Source organism: Anolis carolinensis, unplaced genomic scaffold (genome assembly GCF_035594765.1).
Source record: "Anolis carolinensis isolate JA03-04 unplaced genomic scaffold, rAnoCar3.1.pri scaffold_7, whole genome shotgun sequence".
NCBI lineage: Eukaryota > Metazoa > Chordata > Lepidosauria > Squamata > Dactyloidae > Anolis > Anolis carolinensis.
The window spans coordinates 24419227-24434065 of NW_026943818.1; the positions used below are offsets into that span (position 1 = coordinate 24419227).

Sequence of the window (14839 nt, forward strand, 5' to 3'; positions counted from 1 at the left end):
CACATGACGTGGATTGACTACAAAAAGGCCTTTGACTCACTCCCACACAGCTGGATCATCAAGTGCCTGGACGCCATCGGGATTAGTAAAAACGTTGGCACCTTCATTGAAAACATGATGGAGCACTGGAAAACTGTTTGTTGGAAATGAAAGCTATGGACTTGTCAACATCAGAAGAGGAATTTTCCAGGGAGACTCATTGTCCCCTCTGCTTTTCATTATTGCCATGATCCCTCTGTCAACAATCTTACAAAAGACAAATCTCGGCTACCAAACATCTAAGAATTCTCACAACATTTCGCATCTGATGTACATGGATGACATGAAGCTATATGGGAAAATGGAAACTGAAATCCAATCTCTGACCAACACTGTCCGAATTTTTAGCACTGATATCAGCATGGAGTTTGGCTTGGACAAATGTTCGACAGTGGCATTGAAGAAGGGAAAAATCATTGAAAGTGAGGGCATAAATATGTCTAATGGCCAAACAATAAAGTGTCACCAGCCAGAGGCCTATAAATATCTGGGCATATTACAGCTGGACAACATCAAGCATGAACATGTGAAGACTGTGGTCAGTAAAGAATATACACAAAGGGTCAGAAAAATTCTCAAAAGCAAGCTCAATGGAGGCAACACCATCAAGGCCATAAACACCTGGGCCATACCTGTCATAAGATATACTGCTGGACAGAAAAACAAGAAAACTCATGACCATTCATCATTCACTGCACCCTCGCAGTGATGTTGACCGGCTATATCTGCCTAGAAGATCTGGTGGCAGAGGACTCTAACAAGTAAAACAAGCAGTCAAAGAAGAAGAACATGCCCTGGAAGAATATGTAAGGCAAAGTGAAGAACCTGCTTTGATTGAAGTCAAAAATCAGAAACTCCTCAAAGCACAGCAGACAAAAAATCAGTACAAGAAAACCGCACTACAAACTAGAGCTGACAGCTGGCACAACAAAATATTGCATGGAAAGTTCCTTGACAAAATTGAAGGAAAAGCTGATAAGGAGAAGACCTGGCTCTGGCTCACAAATGGGACCCTGAAGAAGGAGACAGAAGGCCTGATCCTTGCAGCCCAGGAACAAGCCATCAGGACAAAGGCAATTAAGGCCAAGATAAAAAAAATCAACTGATGACCCAAAATGCAGACTGTGCAAGGAAACCCATGAAACCATTGATCATCTCCTCAGCTGCTGTAAGAAAATCGCACAGACTACAAACAGAGGCACAACTATGTGGCCCAAATGATTCATTGGAACTTATGCCTCAAGTACCACCTCCCAGCAGCAAAGAACTGGTGGGATCACAAACCTGCAAAAGTATTGGAAAATGAGCACACAAAGATACTGTGGGACTTCCGAATCCAGACTGACAAAATTCTGGAACACAACACAGCAGACATCACAATTGAGGAAAAGAAAAAGGTTTGGATCATTGATGTCGCCATCCCAGGTGACAGTCGCATTGACGAAAAACAACAGGAAAAACTCAGCCGCTATCAGGACCTCAAGACTGAACTTCAAAGACTCTGGCAAAAACCAGTGCAGGTGGTCCCGGTGGTGATGGGCACACTGGGTGCCATGCCAAAAGATCTCAGCCGACATTTGGAAACAATAGACATTGACGAAATTACGATCTGCCAACTGCAAAAGGCCACCCTACTGGGATCTGCTCACATCATCCGAAAATACATCACACAGTCCTAGACACTTGGGAAGTGTTCAACTTGTGATGTTCTGATACGAAATCCAGCATATCTATCTTGTTTGCTGTGTCATAATAAAATAATAATAATAATAATAATAAAGAGGGTTGGAAGGGACCCCTTGGGCCATGGAGTCCAACCCCCTTTTGCCTTTGTGCACCAAAAGCACAAGCAAAGCACCCCTGACAGATGGCCACCCAGCCTCAATGTTAATAATAATAATAATAATAATAATAATAATTATAATACCCTTTGGCCTTTGAGTCCAACCCCCTCTTGCCTTTGTGCACCAAAAGCACAAGCAAAGCATCCCTGACAGATGGCCACCCAGGCTCAATGTTAATAATAATAATAATGATGATGATGATGATGATGATGATGATGATGATGATGATGAGGGTTGGAAGAGACCCCTTGGGTCATTTAGTCCAGGGGTCCCCAAACTAAGGCCCGGGGGCCGGATGCGGCCCTCCAAGGTCATTTACCTGGCCCCTGCTCTCAGTTTTAGACTTAGGCTCACCCAAAGTCTGAAATGACTTGAAGGCACTCAACAACAACAACAATCCTACTTAACTTGACTACCTCATTAGCCAGAAGCAGGCCCACACTTCCCATTGAAATCCTGATAGGTTTACTGTATGTTGGGTAAAATTGTTTTTATTTTTAAATATTGTATTGTTCATTCATTTACTAATATTGTGCTATGGTAATAACAGAATATATTGTGTATACATATAATATTGATACTAATATTATAATGTCATACAATATAATACTAATAATAATGCAACATAATAATATTAATTATACATTATATATTAAATGTAATATTACTGATAATATTACGATATAGTGGTATAGTACAATATAGTAATATCTAATGCTAATATTGTGCTATGCTAATAATCTATATATATAAAAGTGTGATGGCATCACGGCGACCCACAAAACAACAAAACTACAGGCCCCCCAACCTCGTAATTTGACAACACAACCCATCATCCACGCCTCTTGGTTGATACAACAAACAGAAAAGAAAAATAAAGTCCTACTTAGAGGGAGAGCAATAATTGCTTTTATCCAATTGCTGCCAGTTAGAAGGCTAAGCTCCTCCAACTTGGTCTCCTAGCAACCCAATAAAAAATAATAAAAAACACTAAAAAATTAATATAATAAAATACTATAATAACAGAAAATAACTAAAAATAATACAAGAAAATAATAAAATATAATAAATAAAAATATAACTTACAATAAAATTAATAAAAAATGCAAATAAAGTCAAATAAAAATTACACAACAATTTTTAACCAATACCACCACCACTTTGCCACAGCAACGCGTGGTCCGGCACAGCTAGTATAATATATTGTATATACATATAATATTGATACTATTACAGTAGAGTCTCACTTATCCAACATAAACGGGCCGGCAGAATGTTGGATAAGTGAATATGTTGGATAATAAGGAGGCATTAAGGAAAAGCCTATTAAACATCAAATTAGGTTATGATTTTACAAATGAAGCACCAAAACATCATGTTAGACAACAAATTTGGCAGAAAAAGTAGTTCATTATGCAGTAATGCTATGTAGTAATTACTGTATTTATGAATTTAGCACCAAAATATCATGATATATTGAAAACATTGACTACAAAAATGCGTTGGATAATCCAGAACGTTGGATAAGCGAGTGTTGGATAAGTGAGACTCTACTGTATTATAATGCCATACAATATAATACTAATAATAATGCAACATAATAATATTAATTATATGTTATATATTAAATGTAATATTACTAATAATATTACAGTATAATGGTATAGTACAATATAGTAATATATAATGCTAATATTGTGCTATGCCATTAATATAATATATTGTATGTACATACAACTTGTAAACCACTCTTGAGTCCCTTCGAGGTGAGAGAGGGCAGAGTATAAATGTAGTAAATAAACAAATAAATGTTGTTGGGAGGGGGGGTTGCACTACAAATAAGACATGTGCAGTGTGCATAGGAATTTGTTCGTTTTTTTTTTTCCAAGTGATAATTCGGCCCCTCAACAGTCTCAGGGACCATGAACTGGCCCTCTACTTTAAAAGTTTGAGGACCCCTGATTTAGTCCAACCCCCTCCTGCCTTTGTGCTGTGGGGGCCGGATAAATGGCTTTGATGAGCCGCAAGTGGCCCGTGGGCCGTAGTTTGGGGACCCCTGACCTAAAGACTAACAGCATTAAGAGGGGATGTGCCCAAACACACGACGCTGAGGACCTTCTCGAAGATGGTGATGGTCCTACAAGATGATTTCAGGAGGAACCCTTGGCAAAGCTCACCTCGGGAGGAATGCTGTCATCCGAGTCGGAGCTGTCTTCGCACCCGCTGCCATCCAGGTTCATCTGCAACAGCTGGTCGATGGTGGCATCCACCGCCCCGTTGTTCGCCCTCAAAACACATTCAATGATGTCGTAATCCATATTGGGGAACATGGTCTTGAAATCCTCCATGGCCTGGTTAAACTCCAGCCGCCGCACCTGTCTGGCCGGGCGGCTGTTGTTAAGTTCCTGGGCGGAAGAGCTGCTCCTCGAGCTGCCATTGCTGCTGCTCCGCCGGAACAGACTTGTCATTTTTGATAACTGCTTTTGGAAAATGTTTAATCTTTTTTGTGTTTCACAGCAGCGCGTGAGGTAGAGAAGGAAGAAACTGAGTATAAATCCTGAGCCAGATGCTAGGAAACCCCCGCCGTCCAGTTTCAGTGTCAAAACACTAAGTTGCCATCACCAAGCCACAGCAGCCTGTAATCCACAGCAAAACGGAGGCGCATCGGAGATGCCAAAGCCAGGCAAGGCTCAACAAACACAAAGGTTTTCCGTCGTGAAGAATCTGCCCAAAGAAGTTGTTCGGACCTTCAGGAATGCTAGGGTGCTGTCAGCTTCAGAAACCCATTCGACTGCATAGACAAAAAAATAATAATTAGAAAAGAAGACACTAATAATGAAATTTAGAGGCACGTGATGGAAAAACAGTCCTCCATTCCCCGTGTCCAAAACTTTATTTATTTACTTATTTATTTATTTATTTAAAATAAATTTTTATTAGTGTTCCTTTCAACAAAAACACAGACAAAAACATACAATAAAATAAATTACAGAATTGAGGGAAAAGAGGAAAAAAAAGGGAAGAAAAAAGAATTAGAAGGGGAAACTTTATTTATTTATTGTGTTATTTATTTATTTATTTTTATTGTGATTTTCAAAATGTTACAGTGAAAGAGTGAGAACAAAATTTTAAAGGAAAGTACAGAAAAGAAAGAAAAAAAGGAGAGAGAGAAAAAAAGAGAAAAAAAGAGAGAAAAAAAGAGAAAAACCAATAAAAAATGTTTGTTGTGTTATTTATTGTATTAGCTAATTGTATAGTTTTTTATCTTATTTTAATACAGTAGAGTCTCACTTATCCAACATAAACGGGCCGGCAGAACGTTGGATAAGCGAATATGTTGTATAATAAGGAGAGATTAAGGAAAAGCCTATTAAACATCAAAATAGGTTATGATTTTACAAATTAAGCACCAAAACATCATGTTATACAACAAATTTGACAGAAAAGGTAGTTCATTACACATTAATGCTATGTAGTAATTACTGTATTTACAAATTTAGCACCAAAATATCAGAATGCATTGAAAACATTGACTACAAAAATGCGTTGGATAATCCAGAACGTTGGATAAGTGAGACTCTACTGTATTTATTTATTTATTTTAAATAAATTTTATTAGTGTTCCTTTCAACAAAAACACAGACAAAAACATACAATAAAATAAATTACAGAATTGAGGGAAAAGAGAAAAAAAAGGGAATTAGAAGGGGAAACTTTATTTATTTATGGTGTTATTTATTTTATTAGCTCATTGTATAGTTTTTTATCTTATTTTAATACAGTAGTGTCTCACTTATCCAACATAAATGGGCCAGCAGAATGTTGGATAAGTGAATATGTTGTATAATAAGGAGAGATTAAGAAAAAGCCTATTAAACACCAAATTAGGTTATGATTTTACAAATTAAGCACCAAAACATCATGTTATACAGCAAATTTGACAGAAAAGGTAGTTCATTACACATTAATGCTATGTAGTATTTACTGTATTTATGAATTTAGCACCAAAATATCAGAATGCATTGAAAATACTGACTACAAAAATGCGTTGGATAATCCAGAACGTTGGATAAGTGAGACTCTACTGTATTATGTTTTGTGTGGTTATGTAATGTTGTTTTATGATTGGAAACGGCCCTGAGTCCCTTCTGGGAGATAGGGCGGTATATAAATAAAGTTTTCTTATTATTATTATTTTGTATGACACAGCAAACAAGATAGATATGCTATATTTGGTATCACAAAATCACAAGTCGAACACTTCCCAAGCGTCTAGGACTGTGTGATGTTTTTATTATTATTATTATTATTATTATTATTATTATTATTGTTATTATTAGTGACATTTATATTCCACCCGTCTCACCCCGAAGGGGACTCACAGCAGCTTACAAGTTATATGTACATACAATATATTATTAGCACAGCACAATATAAGCATTATATATTACTACAGTAGAGTCTCACTTATCCAACACTCCCTTATCCAATGTTCTGAATTATCCAACGCATTTTTGTAGACAATGTTTTCAATACATCATGATATTTTGGTACTAAATTCGTAAATACAGTAATTACTACATAGCATTACCATGTATTGAACTCCTTTTTCTGTCAAATGTGTTGTATAATATGATGTTTTGGTGCTTAATTTGTAAAATCATAACCTTATTTGATATTTAATAGGCTTTTCCTTAATCCCTCCTTATTATCCAAGATATTCGCTTATCCAAGCTTCTGCCGGCCCGCTTAGCTTGGATAAGTGAGACTCTACAGTATTTCTATACAGTCCAACATCCCGTTGGTTTTTTTAGATGCCACATCACATTGTTGTTTCAGTTTATGGTCCTTAGCTTGAAAATGCATACCTTTAGCTGTACCATTTTGTGCACATGGGGCGAAACCGAGACGATTCACGGGGCAGTGTCAGCACCCTGTTCTCCAGCAATTCCACAAAAGCTGCTTGTTATAGAACCAAGCGGAGAGGCTTTCCCTAACTGTCCAGACGGATGGGAAAATAACCATAGCAACCTGCAAGAAAAACCCATGTTTTAGTGCTATGTCATTCCTCAGTGTATTGAGAATGAATCGACAAAAAAGGCAACAACAAAGTTAACATTTAGGCCAGTGATTCCCAAAGTGGGTGCTACCGCCCCCTGGTGGGCACTGCAGCAATCCAGGGGGGCGGTGATGGCACCTATTAGGACACGGGGCGGGGCCAGGGGAGGGGCGGGGCCTCTTCCCAAGTGCCGGAGACAGGGCTGAGACCCTGAAGTGCCTGTTAGGACACAGGAGGCGGAGCTAGAGGAGTGGGTGTGGCTTCTTCCCAAGAGCCCGAGACAGGGCTGAGCCTCTATACCTCTCCGGAGAGGCCTTTTAGGACTAAAGGGTGGGGCTAGGGGTGGGGGCGGGGCCTCTTCCCAAGAGCCCGAGACAGGGCTGAGCCTCTATACCTCTCCTGAGAGGCCTTTTAGGACTAAAGGGGTGGGGGTGAGACAGCGCTGAGCCTCTATACCTCCCCTCAGGCGCTTGTTAGAACACGGGGGCGGGGTATTGATGTTCAGCCCTGTTAGACACTTGGGAAGAGGCCCCGCCCCCTGTGTCCTGGCAGGTGCTGCAGGACAGGTATAGAAGCTCAGCCCTGCCTCAGAGCTCGTAACTCCACCCATCCCAGTCCTGGCTGCCTATTTGTGGCCCCACCCACTTCCCCTCCCAGCCCTGCATCTTGGACTAGGGGAGAGGCTCAGCCCCGCCCTCTTGAGCAGGAGCCACGCCCACCCCTCTAAGCCATGCCCCCTTTTCAGGGGGAGCTGAGTAATATTTTTCTGGAAAGGGGGCGGCAGGCCAAATAAGTTTGGGAACCACTTATTTAGGCTATGTGTTACTTGTTGCTGGAAATCCGAGGCTCCTGTATCATAAGAAACGCTGGGCAAACTTCCCCCAAAGACCACCAATTTTCAGCTCATATCTATACCTATATACCTATACCTACATACCTATATCTAATCTATATCTAAATCTAATCTAGTCTAATCTAATCTATCTAATCTAAATCTAAATCTAAATCTAATCTAATCTAATCTAAATCCATAATAAAAGCAAAAACCCGTATGTGTGTATGTGGCACGGATATCTGCTCACACATAGTGTCTCCAGCCTCCACAAACAGGCTCTACTTTCCAGGTCTAAGAATCTAGCAAGTCACTGTTTTCCACTGACATTTGAGGTTACAGTGAGCACCATGAACATGCAGCCCAACACCTGCCAATGTCCTCCCCAAACACTACAAACCACCACCCAAGGAATGCTTTCATTTGGGGACCATTTCATCCTAGATTTTGCTATTTCTTCCACCACAGCAGGCATCCCAGGGTTCTCCATTGCTGTGGCATTTGCATGACCCCGCCCACTGCCCGTCCCTTTCAAATCTGTCTCCAGAACAAACACAGCACAACTATACTTCCTGGAGGAGTTTGGGGGATTGACTCCACATGGTGGAAGTTGTAGTTCACCCTGCATCAAGTCAGAGCCCTGTCACTACTACTGGGGAATGGAGAGGAGTTGTAGTTCACCTACACCCAGAACGCTATGAACCCAAACAATGATGGTTCTGGACCAAACTTGCCCTGCATCCCTGATATGCCCAGATTTGAATACTGGTGGGTTTGGAGGGGAATAGGTCTGGACATTTGGGAGAAGTAGGTACTGGGATTTATAGTTCACCTGCAATGAATGAGCACTTTGAACCCCACCGATGATGGACCAGGACCAAACTTGGCACACAGAACCCCCATAACCAATAGAACATATTGGACAAGTTTGGGGGAAAGGGAGTTATAGTTCACCTGCATCCAAAGAAACTGGCCCACACTGACAATAGACTGAGACCAAACTTTGCAAAGAGAAGCCGCATGAACATACTGCAGGGGTTTGTGGGAATGGGTCTTGATTCTGGGAGTTGTAGTTCATCTGCATCCAAAGAGCACTGAACCCAGCCAACAACGGATCTGGACCACACTTGGTACATAGACCCAAAATGGTCAGGTTTGGGGAGGATGGAGCCACAATTCTGGGAATTGTAGTTCACCCACTCCAAACACAATTTGATTTGTAAGCCGCTCTGGGTCCCCTTCGAGGTGAGAAGAGCGGGATATAAATGTAGTAAATAAAGAAACAAACACAATACATAACATTCAAAGACAAATCATGCCTTTTTCAAATAACCCGGGCATCGCTGGGTCCCCAAGCTAGTATAAATAGAAGCATTACTGAGATACAGTAGAGTCTCACTTATCCAACATAAACGGGCTGGCAGAACGTTGGATAAGCGAATATGTTGGATAATAAGGAGAGATTAAGGAAAAGCCTATTAAACATCAAATTAGGTTATGATTTTACAAATTAAGCACCAAAACATCATGTTAGACAACAAGTTTGACAGATAAAGTAGTTCAATACACTGTAATGCTATGTAGCAATTACTGTATTTACGAACTTAGCACCAAAATGTCACGATATATTGAAAACTTTGACTACAAAAATGCGTTGGATAATCCAGAACGTTGGATAAGTGAGTGTTGGATAAGTGAGACTCCACTGTATTACTAAGCAGTCCTTTCTCAGTCCATAAATCTGCTTCAGAGAAGAATATACAGTAGAGTCTCACTTATCCAACGTTCTGGATTATCCAACGCATTTTTGTAGTCAGTTTTCAATACATCATGATATTTTAGTGCTAAATTCGTAAATACAGTAATTACTACATAACATTACTGTGTACTGAACTGCTTTTTCTGTCAAATTTGTTGTATGACATGATGTTTTGGTGCATAATTTGTAAAATCATAACCTAATTTGATGTTTAATAAGCTTCTCCTTAATCCCTCCTTATTATCCGACATATTCGCTTATCCAACGTTCTGCCGGCCCGTTTAGCTTGGATAAGTGAGACTCTACTGTACTATATTTACGAATTTAGCACGAAAATATCATGATGTATTGAAAACATTGACTACAAAAATGTGTTGGATAATCCAAAATGTTGGATAAGCGAGTGTTGGATAAGTGAGACTCTACTGTATTACTAAGCAGTCCTTTCTCAGTCCATAAATCTGCTTCAGAGAAGAATATAGTCCTGATTATTCATCCTCCTTTCTCAGCAACAAACCAGGCCTCAGAAATAGCAAGGCCTCTCTGAGTTCACAGCCATCTTTCTTCCAGGCAATACTGAGTCAGCTCACACACAATGAACAAAAACTGGTTCAAACTGGTTGGTTCTAAAGCAGCAGAACAGAAAAAGTATCAAATCAAATTCCCGGGTCCTTTGCAGGCTCATCCAATCGGCTTCATGCACTTCGTTTTCCAGTTAACACACACATAGCACAGTGCCTTTGCAAACCATGACAATCTTCATGTTTCTACAGTCGGAGCCGGTGGAATACACACAGGCAATTCTTTCCTCTTCACTCAAGACACTCCATATGAAAAAAAAAATGCAAGCTGGGTTATACAATTAATGAGCCTAGAAAACAAAAAAGAAATAGTCACAACGGAAGCCTTGTTGCTTCTTCGGGCACTGCCCGACAGGGCTTCATTTCCAGGTCACCGAAACAAGACTGAAGACAACCCTTGCCCTGAACCTGGGCTCAACAATTGCAGGGGAAAATGTGGCACAGAAAGATTTGTCCCGTGGGAAAATAATCTCCCGGGATGCTCTTCTCAGACTGGCAGATTAAATAATCATTTCTTATTCCAACCAAAAAGGAACAATTGCAGCCAGCTCTCACTCTTATCCAACATTCTGCTGGCCCGTTTATCTTGCATAAGTGTACTGTATAGGGCTTGCAAATATTATAGGGGAAATGTACACACAAATACATACCGGTATATAGACATGTAGATAGATAAGACTATAGATATATAGGGCTTGCAAATATTGCAAGGGAAATGCACATACATCTATATAGAGAGAGAGGATTTGCAAACGTTTCAGGGGGGATGCATATGTGAAATCAATATATATAATTATAGATCTATATCTAGCTCTGTATTTTTTATCTAGGCATTGAATGTTTGTATTACAGTAGAGTCTCACTAATCCAAGCCTCGCTTATCCAAGCCTCTGGATAATCCAAGCCATTTTTGTAGTCAATGTTTTCAATATATCGTGATATTTTGGTGCTAAATTTGTAAATACAGTAATTACAACATAGCATTACTGCGTATTGAACTACTTTTTCTGTCAAATTTGTTGTATAACATGATGTTTTGGTGCTTAATTTGTAAAATCATAACCTAATTTGATGTTTAATAGGCTTTTCCTTAATCCCTCCTTATTATCCAACATATTCACTTTTCCAACATTCTGCCGGCCCGTTTAGCTTGGATAAGTGAGACTCTACTGTATATAATTATAGATCTATATCTAGCTCTGCATTTTTTATCTAGGCATTGAATGTTTGTATTATTATTATTATTATTAAATTATTGTTGATAAAATATTGTTTTTATTGACACTACTTTTCCACTTATAGAGCTAGTTTATTGGTTTTTTTTAAATATGATAAATATTCAAAAACATTTAACCTACAGATGCCTCAATTAATGTAATTTTATTAGTTTCAATTTTTATTTTGAAATTGACCAGTAGCTGCTGCATTTCCCACCCTCGGCTTATACTCGAGTCAATAAATTATCCAATTTTTGGTTGGTAAAATTAGGTGCCTCGGCTTATATTTGGGTCGGCTTATCTATATATATAAAAGGGTAATGGAATCATGGCACCGGACAAAGCAACTAAACTAAATGCCCCACAACCTCGAAAATTGACAGCACAACCTCTCATCCATGCCTCCATGTTCATACAAGAAAAAGAAAAGAAAAATTAAGTCCTGGCCACAGCAACGCGTGGCTGGGCACAGTAGTATAATTATATAATTATATATATTTGGGTCGGCTTATGCTCGAGTATATATGGGTAGGTTAAATGGATTGACTCCATACAAATGCTTCTTTAACTTCATTTATTAGGGGAAGGGTCTCATTACAAGAAACCAGTTATCGGGAACGAAGCCCAGGTGTAAGGCGAACTCCTGTCTTTGTGGTTAAAGACAAGGCTGCCCTTGTGTTCTTTCAAGAGGACTCTTACTCTGAAGAGCCAACGATTTTCCATTTTGGCCTTGGAAATGTGTGAAACAAAAAGAAAGAAGGCGTCCAAGCAAATTGAATATTTCCCTGGAAACCTCCAGAGCTTCACTGCTGTGAACTGGGGGAGAAGCCAAAGCGCTTTAGCCTCATTAGTTCGCAAGTAGCGGGATGTTAATCCGAGGGCAGATTGCGTCCAATAAAGCGGACATCTCCAAGGAGCTGGTTTCTACAGACAGGGAATCCTTAGCATTGAACGGTTGTGTTGTTAAAGTGCGAAGTATGGGACCCTGCGCAGACGGGGAAGCCTTAGCATTGAACGGTTGTGTTGTTAAAGTGCGACGTATGGGACCCTGCGCAGACGGGGAAGCCTTAGCATTGAACGGTTGTGTTGTGAAAGTGCGAAGTATGGAACCCTGCGCAGATGGGGAAGCCTTAGCATTGAAAGGTTGTGTTGTGAAAGTGCGAAGTATGGAACCCTGCGCAGACGGGGAAGCCTTAGCATTGAACGGTTGTGTTGTTAAAGTGCGAAGTATGGGACCCTGCGCAGACGGGGAAGCCTTAGCATTGAACGGTTGTGTTGTGAAAGTGCGAAGTATGGAACCCTGCGCAGATGGGGAAGCCTTAGCATTGAAAGGTTGTGTTGTGAAAGTGCGAAGTATGGAACCCTGCGCAGACGGGGAAGCCTTAGCATTGAACGGTTGTGTTGTTAAAGTGCGACGTATGGGACCCTGCACAGACGGGGAAGCCTTAGCATTGAACGGTTGTGTTGTTAAAGTGCGAAGTATGGAACCCTGCACAGACGGGGAAGCCTTAGCATTGAACGGTTGTGTTGTTAAAGTGCGAAGTATGGAACCCTGCACAGACGGGGAAGCCTTAGCATTGAACGGTTGTGTTGTTAAAGTGCGACGTATGGGACCCTGCGCAGACGGGGAAGCCTTAGCATTGAACGGTTGTGTTGTTAAAGTGCGAAGTATGGAACCCTGCACAGACGGGGAAGCCTTAGCATTGAACGGTTGTGTTGTTAAAGTGCGAAGTATGGAACCCTGCACAGACGGGGAAGCCTTAGCATTGAACGGTTGTGTTGTTAAAGTGCGAAGTATGGAACCCTGCGCAGACGGGGAAGCCTTAGCATTGAACGGTTGTGTTGTTAAAGTGCGACGTATGGGACCCTGCGCAGACGGGGAAGCCTTAGCATTGAACGGTTGTGTTGTGAAAGTGCGAAGTATGGAACCCTGCGCAGACGGGGAAGCCTTAGCATTGAAAGGTTGTGTTGTGAAAGTGCGAAGTATGGAACCCTGCGCAGACGGGGAAGCCTTAGCATTGAACGGTTGTGTTGTTAAAGTGCGACGTATGGGACCCTGCACAGACGGGGAAGCCTTAGCATTGAACGGTTGTGTTGTTAAAGTGCGAAGTATGGAACCCTGCACAGACGGGGAAGCCTTAGCATTGAACGGTTGTGTTGTTAAAGTGCAAAGTATGGAACCCTGCACAGACGGGGAAGCCTTAGCATTGAACGGTTGTGTTGTGAAAGTGCGAAGTATGGAACCCTACACAGACGGGGAAGCCTTAGCATTGAACGGTTGTGTTGTTAAAGTGCAAAGTATGGAACCCTGCGCAGACGGGGAAGCCTTAGCATTGAACGGTTGTGTTGTTAAAGTGCGAAGTTGGGAACCCTGCACAGACGGTCGGTCAATGCAACTTAAGCAATGTGCAATCACTGAATTCTTGACAGCAGAAGGTGTCACCACAAAGGAGATTCATCAGAGAATGCAAGTTGTTTATGGTGATTGTGTTGATGTGAGTCCTGTGCGTTGTTGGGCAAGTAAGTTTAAAGATGTTGAGGTGGGAACATCTGACATGCGTGACAAACAAAGAGTTGGACGTCCTGTGACAGCAACCACCGAGTTTCACAAGCAAAAGGTGGACAGATTGATTCAGGATGATCGTCATATCACTCAGAGAGAAATTTCAAGCATCATCGGCATTTCACAAGAACGTGTGGGTCACATTATTGCTTTGCTTGGCGATCGGATGTTGAGAGAACTGTGAGACGCTGGTTGCGGAAACAGAGTGTCGACTTCTTCTGTGACGGCTTCAGAAAACTTGTTCATTGTTGGCAGAAATGTATCCAATTTTCTGGTGATGATGTGGGAAAGTGAATAGTGGTCGTTAAAGAGCACGTTCTAAGGATTATTTCTGCGTTTGATTGATTAAAATACTCCCATCCAAACCCAAGTAACAGAGGTGGAGGCATTACTCTTCATTCAACCCTCGTACTTAAGTACTGTATGTTGCAGAGCACAGAAACGCTTGTACTTAAGTACTGTATCTCCAACAGCTTCCCTTTCCAGGAAATGGTAATGTTTTCCACGCTGCTCCCATCCCCTTGATGATGCAGATAATTTCCCGGTTGTGGGTGTTCATTGTTGGGCAGAAGGCCCGAGAATCCTGGCATGCCCTTTGCTGTCCTCTCCCCGCTTCCCAACAGATCAAAAACATATTGTCTCCCTTCTGTAAGTCATCCGCCGATGTTTTTCCGGCTCAGACTCGGAGCTGTTCATTCACAGCTTGAACGTTTTGCCAAGGCCTCCCCGTGGGCCGTGTTCCTCTTTCTTGGCTAGGAAATCTCACGCACAAGAGAGAATGAACATGCCACTGTCTCAAAAACGAGATGCTGCCTGCCTCTTGATCTATAGGAGAGTTCTGAGCGGGTGGCAACCAGAGAGATATCCTCTGGCCACCAAGGCAAGCTCATACTTGGGACCTTCCAAATCCAAAGCTTTCTGAATGGAGCCGAGATGCAACGAAAC

General features: G+C 41.2%; 1 protein-coding gene and 1 long non-coding RNA gene across 7 annotated transcripts in view; one reads left to right on the top strand and one right to left on the bottom strand.

Moving 5' to 3' along the window:
- Positions 1-14839, bottom strand: part of cuedc1 (CUE domain containing 1) — a 74385-nt gene that overhangs the window by 27155 nt on the left and 32391 nt on the right. For all 6 annotated transcript variants that reach the window (XM_062960160.1, XM_062960159.1, XM_062960158.1 and 3 more), the window contains 2 exons: positions 6752-6914; positions 4061-4674 (listed from right to left, as the gene is read on the bottom strand). In XM_062960160.1, the coding sequence (XP_062816230.1) occupies positions 4061-4351 (291 nt within the window). In that variant the 5' untranslated portion in view covers positions 4352-4674; positions 6752-6914. The remainder of the gene's footprint in view (positions 1-4060; positions 4675-6751; positions 6915-14839) is intronic.
- The window catches only part of LOC134293218 (uncharacterized), a 171062-nt gene that overhangs the window by 9164 nt on the left and 147059 nt on the right, over positions 1-14839 (top strand). The gene's annotated exons all lie outside the window — the stretch shown is intronic.